At 33.4% G+C, this 7,950-nt stretch overlaps 1 protein-coding gene across 1 annotated transcript; it reads right to left on the bottom strand.

The window, feature by feature from the left end:
• Nucleotides 1-443: 443 nt before the first annotated feature.
• On the bottom strand, nucleotides 444-3,074 carry LOC108815021 (polygalacturonase At1g48100-like). Its single transcript, XM_018587683.2, has 6 exons — nucleotides 2,552-3,074; nucleotides 2,012-2,143; nucleotides 1,714-1,935; nucleotides 1,569-1,613; nucleotides 1,263-1,470; nucleotides 444-1,181 (listed from the first exon to the last, which is right to left on the bottom strand). Exons 1-6 carry the CDS (start codon nucleotides 2,960-2,962, stop codon nucleotides 598-600), a joined length of 1,602 nt encoding a protein of 533 aa, XP_018443185.1. The 5' UTR covers nucleotides 2,963-3,074; the 3' UTR covers nucleotides 444-597.
• Nucleotides 3,075-7,950: the final 4,876 nt, after the last annotated feature.

The following is a 7,950-nucleotide window of genomic DNA, read 5'->3' as shown; positions in this document are numbered from 1 at the left end:
ATATCAAAACGACGTCGTTTTATTTTATTAACAATTGACTAATTTCTGTTAGAATCAATGTAGATTTATGCACATTTTAAAAAATTCAGGTAATTTTTTTTTATTATAACTGAGTTCAGGTCGTGTTTGGCACCGATCATGTGTTCGGGTCGTATTTGGCACCACCAAAATTGTTTGGGTCGAAATAGGTATTTTTCCTGTATATCAAAACGACGTCGTTTTATCTTGTTAACGATTGACTAAATTCTGTTAGAGTCAATGTTGATTTATGCACGTTTTAAGAAGTTCGGGTAGGTTTTTTGAATTTTAATTAAGTTCATGTCGTATTTGGCACTGACCATTTGCTCAGGTCGTATTTGGCACGATCGAAATTGTTCGGGTCGGAATAGGCACTTTTCCCCTGTCTGGTCTCAATATGGATTATCATCACTTGGTTCTTCTGATCAATAAAGTGAGGCATTTAAATAGCAATAAAAGTATAGGGAAAAGACATCAATTTAAACTAAACTGTAATTGGTATGAAGCAGTGGTAATAGAGGCTTTTAGACAAGATATACATTCATTCATCTACATGTTTCACACAACTTCCAAGATCCATCAACATACATCATGATCAGACTGTACTCTGTTTCTCGGAGGCTTCCCAATCTGTAAACAATCAATAGGAGGAAGAGTAGGAGTGCTGAGCTCACCAAACGTCTGCCAGCAAAAAGGATCAGACATATGATACTTTTCTTGAACCGGCTTAAGCTCGATCGCAGATAGCTGCACATCTACGCAAGGGAAGTTATCGCTGCAAGCGAAATGAACCGGTTTCACGGTATAAGTGCCTTTGATCCTCTCGTATGTCACTCCTTCCACCGCAACTGCTGATGTCTGGTTCTTACATTTGCTGTGGTCACAGTAGAACTGGTCTATGACTATTGGAAGCTGGACCTCATTGAGTTGAATGTTTGAGAAGAGTATCCCTTTCACTGATCCTACTCCTCCTTGCCATGTCTTGATCCGGACCCCTGTCATCGTGTTGTGCATCGCCACATCTCTCACTGTTATGTTCGAAACACAGGCTTTTGTGCTGTCTTTACCGAGACTACCGATGCTGATACCGTGACCTGGTCCACAGTTCACGTTGTGTACGAATACATTCGAGCAACCTGTTTGGATGGAGATACAATCATCTCCTGCACACACACATACACACACGTAGAGAGTACACATCATTAGTCTAACATTCGTATTATTCAAGAATTCAAGATTCATACCGCAAGCGAGTGTTGTGCTGTGAATGAGGACATCTCTGGAGTTCTGAAGGTGAATCCCATCGGTGTTTGGACTGTCTCCGGGTGAAGAAACGGACATGTCATGTACCTCAACGTCGATGCAGTTATCGAATTTAAGGTGACATTGAGGACTGTTTTGGATAGTTATACCAGACACTTCCACGCCAATGCTCCCATAGAATCGCAGTGCCTATAATAAAACAGAAACACAAGTCAGTTAAAACAAACCAATGCTTACAGTTTCACAATTAATGCCAAAACTCTCTTGTTCGTTTCTTTCTTGCTCACCGTTGGTTTGATACTTGGCATTTTCCAATCAAGCTCACTTCTTATCTGTCAAATATGAAAGAAAATGGGTTTGATCTTGGATGAATAATTGAATATTCTTCCTTTTTTTTTAATAATTAGTAGGTTGAGAAAACGATGAGCATACCGGCAATGGAAGGTTTTGGTGAACAGAATTGTTCAAGGGAACAATGAGTTCGGTTTCACCATCAGTAAAAGGGTAGTCTTGTTGCCACCAACCAGAGCCTCTTCCATCAATCACACCTTTCCCTTGCACTTTAATACCTTTCATCTTTGTGAACTCAATCCACCACAATAACCCTTTTCCCCATGATTTTGAATCCGTTGGAGCTATGATCGTACCATCAAGCTTCAACAACACTATAACGTTTTAGATATTTTAACCAAAGAGATACAATTTTAGTATTGAAAAGATAAACTCTCACCTGGAACACAATGTTAGCTTGACAATAAGGACCAGAGAATGCGATTGGACCAACAAGAAAAGTGTATCCAGGCGGTACAGTCATCATCGACGCCTCTACTTTGCAAGCCGCTGCCCAAGCCGCTTCAAACGCCTGCAAACATGATGAAACGCTGTTTTAATTACCTTAATCACTATTGTGATTTGTGGTCCCATTTTGTAATCTGTTATTTCTGTTGTCACTCACTTTATATTCGTTTGTCTTTTTCTTTTGGCGCAATTTAACATTTACGATAGGAAGAAAAATATTACTAAAAGTTTTCTAAAGTAACTTTACAGAGAAACCTTTTTCTTAGCTCTGTCTCGTGTTCTGTCTCAATGATCTTTCAACTGTAATTTATACTTTTTCTAATTCTCATGAAAACGGAGTATTAAATGCTCTAATTAAATCAAATAAAATACTAACACTAGGGTTGAAACATGTACGGTGCGGTACGGATTACGAAATTGATGAGCTTTTAAAAAAAATCTTTCTAATGAATTTGGTGTTAATTTTTTTTACCTTAGTGTCATCACATTTGCCATCACCCTTTGCTCCAAAATCCATCACATTGAAGACCTGAGATCCCTTTAGCGGCGGAAGAGACGGTGGTTGGACTTGTGGTGGTTGTGAAACCACTGGTGAGTTATTGTCGTCAGCTTTTGGCGGCGTTTTCTGCTTCGGCTTCGGTTTAGGTTTAGACTTGTTGTGATGATTGTTGTTGTTATTGTGAGAGCTGCGGTGACTGTTCCCATGGCTTTTCGGTTTCTTGCTTGACAAGGAATCAGACAAGTCAGAGGAGCTTCGGTGGTTATGTCTCCAATGTCTTCCTCTTCTAGCAATGCAGGTCTCTAGAGTTACAGACCAGACCAAAACCGCCATTAACACCATCATCGTGATGCTTCTTAGCCTTAGAGCTTTTCTCATTATCATGTTTTTTTGTGGGTTTTGTTTCTCACTTTCTCTGTCTAAACGAGAGTGTTTTGTTGCAGTTGAGAGTCGAGACTTGAACGTTTTTGAGGGGATTTAAATAAGGAAGCAGTCCAAGAATGTAGAGACTAGAGAGGCTCACGGGTTCTCATGGAATTTTTATATTTAAGCTATTTAAACGAAATTTAATCAAATAGTATCCCTTTATTTTCTATATTGTGAGTGGCAAACTTATTTTCAGAAGTTACTAAATAAACGAACAAGTCCAAGTATACTCTGTATAATAAGTTACCTATATGTGATAATAAGACATAAAGTTCGATGTTAATTGGATTTTTGTAAAATAATGATGATATTGACAGTGATGTATAGTTGTTACTCGTGAATTTTTGGGAGTTATGAGTCGAATATGCCAAAAGTACAATTGAAATTTTCACCGTGGTTAAAATTCCAAACTGCCAAAACCTGAATTGCATGTGGAGTAAATACTGGCCAGTGACTATATGTACGCCAAGTGGATATAATTGGTTGGTCAAAAGCTCATCTAATTTGGTTTCGAACATGGATGGCCAAGACTTTACATAATCACATATACACAAGCACATGTATATGGGCAACATAAAGTGTGGATACTGAAAATGTGGTGTCTATTTTGTTATAGGATCTTGCTTATTGTTTTCTTTTGATATATAGAAGCATTGAAGCATGCGTGTATAATGTATATGTAACGTCGGCATGTGTTGGATCTGTCGTATTGGCACGATAATATTGTCATATGATTTTCACACATAGTGTGGTGTCCAAATTCGAGTGGTCATGTAGAAAAATAACTATTTAAAACAATACATAGGAATGTAACTTGTAATTAATATTTCAGTCATTATCAACAACACCACCATGCTATGTATTATCAGAGGAGAAGAAAGATGAATAAAAAATATGTTATAAAAAACACCATGCTAGAGAGTATAGAGTTCGGCCAAGAACATATAAATTCTTAGAGCATATAAAAGTCCAATAAAATAACAAGATTTTCGAAAATCTGAAATCTAGTAAACAAAATTAAACGCGATAAAAATTAGGATTTGAAGTGGTTAAAACGTTAACCAAAGGAAAATGGATGATAATAACATAATTTAAAGTATGTTGAGAATTTTATTTGTCTCATATATATATATATATATATATATTTACTTTTTAAAACAATTTTGTCTGTCTCATTTGTAATATAAGAAGTTAATGTATAAATATATGAACATGTATATATCAAATATCAAATATATAAAATGAAAGAGACTCGTGAGTGGGTCTATATATTGTCAATGGGACACTGATTTTAACATCTCTTTTGGTACTCACATGCACAACTTCACGGGCATTGCTTTTCTATTCACAAATCCGCCCAATTATTATTTACTTATTTAATTATTTTCTTAGTTTTTATTTATTTTATTTTGAATTCCTTATAGATTAATTTTCATTTATTATTCAAGAAAAAAAACTTCTATTAACGGAAGGAGCATACACGGAAAACAGAAAGTAACTGAAGCTTTTTTTTCTTTACGTCCTCATATTTATATGTACAATAACTTCTCACCTTTTTTTTGAAGAAATATATATATATAAAAACAACAACTGTGTTCAAAAGAAAAAAAAAATATGTACAACAACTATAATGTAAAGTTTGAAACAAAATGAGGTCAAAAAAAAAAAAAAAGAAGAAACAAAATGAGGTCGGCACTGTTTTTCTTGTTTTGATTTACGAGCTGTCGGCATTACTTGTGAATGGTAAAATTGTTTTTAATATATCAAATCGCTACAGTGTATGGTAATCGTAGTAGATTTTGTTGGCAATGAAAGAAACATATTTCTTAATGGATTGGATGATTACTAACCTTATTGAAAGAACTGCAAAAGAAAAAAAACTAACAAAAATAGGAACATATTTTCGAAAATGATTTATAAAATTTTGACGAAAATTTATCAGATATTCCGAATCATTGACATAGTCAGATAGTTATACTGTATCACTCTACGAACAATCATGTTTTGGAAAAAAAAGTAACTATGTTTGACAATTGACGAAATATCTTAAAATGTGAATATGAATGAATTGTGTGAGATTACTTGAACCTGCAGACTATTGGTTAGTAATTGGGTCGTAATTTCATATTAAACCGCATACAAATGGTGTGGCGTGAAATATGGTTTTATGTCGTTATATAAATCAACACTTAATGAAATTTCATGCAAGATAGTACTATAACGTTTTCACATTACATTAACTGCGTTCTGTTGATATTAGCTAGCTACACAGTTTTCTCATTTTACTTCCATCAGGTAATGGGTCTAACTAGTAATAGTAGTGTATACGTTAAGCGCATTGATGAAAAAGCTCAGATTGTACATTTGCTGGTATGGTCGTTTTCTTATTGGTATGGTTGTTTAGACAAACTAACGTATTATGCCACATGCTATTATTGTGTCTGACAAATTTGATCATAAAACCTACAAATTGTGTCTTAATTGTAGATATATGGAAGATACGCCATCATGTCTCAATAAGTATTTCCTCCGATGAAACTTGATTGAGCACATATTAACAATTGCTATTCTTTTACAGACTAGTCTAACATTGAATAATAGTTTTAGTTGAAAAAATGGACTTGAAATGTTTCACGGGTTTCTAATCAAATATGCAATTGAAACGAATAATGGAACTTGGTTAATTAGAAAAGGGACAATGGTTTGGAATTGAGATGGTGCTCTAGAAAATGCGGAGAAGAACAAATTATACTTTTTTATGAGCAAACACAAGTTTAACCTCGAAGAAATTCTTCTAAGAGCAAAAAAATATTGAAACAAATACACGTTTTAAGTTTTTTTTAATTATTATATGAATAAATAATTTTACAATAGATCCGTATTTATAGTAAGCTCAAAACACCATTTTTTTTTTCATATAAAGAATACATATTTATTTTTAAAAAAAGTAATCTTCATAAACCATAAGATATGTCTGCAGTTCTGCATCTTCCAGATATCAATGAATAATGGATTTTTACCGGTGGACAATTTTTTTTTCTTTTTAGAAAAGCTTCCATGCACAGAAATTTAAGGTACTCCCTATGCAAATTTGTTTATTCTTAATGAAAAAAAATTATGTACTCATATTTTTTGGTTAAACATTTAGCTCTTAAATAAACTAGTTGCTATGCAATTGAAACGAATAATGGAACATTCTATCACTGATTGAACTATTTTCAATTGCTGTCACTATATGCACTGTCTTCGACGTAAGTCTTGCAAACGGCTGGCCAATACATCAGCTCGATGTAAAGAATGCATTCTTTCATGGCCTGCTTGATGAAACAATCTATATGCATTAGCCTTCCGGTTACACAGACAAAACACATCCATATTACATTTGCAAATTCAACAAAGCTATATATGATTTGAAGCAGGCCCCGCGAGCATGGAACTCTTGTTTTGCTAATTTGTGACTAATATGGGTTTTAAGTGCAGCAGGAGTGATGCATCTCTGTTCATCTTCAATAAAGGATCCAAGCGGGCATATCTTTTACTTTTCGAATATTAAACCATGTTTTCTCGTAAACGGCTTTAGCTACATATTTTCCGAAACAACTACAAACGGCTTAACAAACACATAAATTAATTCACAGAGCTAACTGTAGAAAAATATGCAGAACTAATATACACACGCAATTGTGCAGTCATGTACTGATAAGCATAAACCATCTTTTGGGATTTCAGAAAAAGCGTTGTGCGCTCATAGTTTTACACAATTTCTTCGTCGTCAAATAAAATTAAAATTGAGGAATAATACAATAGATTGCTCACTTCATCTGTTACAAGCTAGAAAAATGGAAGTTGTTTTGTCCTAATAGAACCAAAAAAATGCATAAGTAACTATGCACGCACAACGCTTTTTCTGATGCATAAGTAACTAAATATTGATTTGCTGAAAAAAGAATACTCCCTCTCTTCCAAAATAGTTGAAGTTTTAGGTTATGCACAATTATTAAGAAAATTATTTTTTAGTTTTAAAAATATGATTAAAATATAAATTGAAAACAATTTAACCAATTAAAAAATACAACATAGAATATCGTTGGTTACACAGTTTTTGATAAATTAAAAAATCACATTGAAAAATGAAAATATTATCTATTTTGAAACATCAAAACTTCCTAAAATTTCATCTATTATGAAATGGAGGGAATATTAATTTACTATTACGAAAATAGTAAAGCATTCATGTGATGAACACATATAATATAAGTCATTCGACAGTCCTCTTCTTGACAGCCAAAAAGCTGTTGCCTATCTAAATATTTCTAATTTTGTTTTAAATAAATAACAAAATAGAGAATATTGTTAAAAAATATCATCACACGTTGATCTTTTTTTAAAGGATCACACGTTGATATTGATGGTTAAAAAACAAATATTCGAATAACTTCATTGTATTATTTTCTACAAACTAAATTATAATGGCTAGCGGATTTCTTAGTCTTATACTTGGTGGTTAACCGTAATCTTTGAACATTGTCATGGATTATTTTTTTTGTGAAACTATAGCGTTTCCAATGTATTAATCCTATTGATGAGAAACATCTCACATCGAAAATATAAGAATTAATCTACTACTATATAAATGGTTAGGACAAATTCACTCATTGCCAATTGACTTTAAATTAGAAACCCATAATAAACTCGAATCTAAAATGGTTTTAGAGCGATAAGATTATTTGACCTAATTTACTATAACTACTACTATATCGATGTTGGGCCATCTATGGATGTTACTTCCACATTGTCTATGCTTCATAGCTAGATTTCTGAGCGTGAGGGAAGGTATTGATGAGAAACATCTCACATCAAAAATATAAGAATTAATCTACTACTATATAAAAGGTTAGGGTTAATCCACTTATTGCCAATTGATTTTAAGTTGGAAGCTCATAATA

This window comes from Raphanus sativus, unplaced genomic scaffold, assembly GCF_000801105.2.
Source record: "Raphanus sativus cultivar WK10039 unplaced genomic scaffold, ASM80110v3 Scaffold4232, whole genome shotgun sequence".
In the NCBI taxonomy this organism is placed as follows: Eukaryota; Viridiplantae; Streptophyta; class Magnoliopsida; order Brassicales; family Brassicaceae; genus Raphanus; species Raphanus sativus.
Note: the sequence above shows the minus strand (reverse complement) of the source record. Positions and strands in the feature narration are given on the sequence as shown.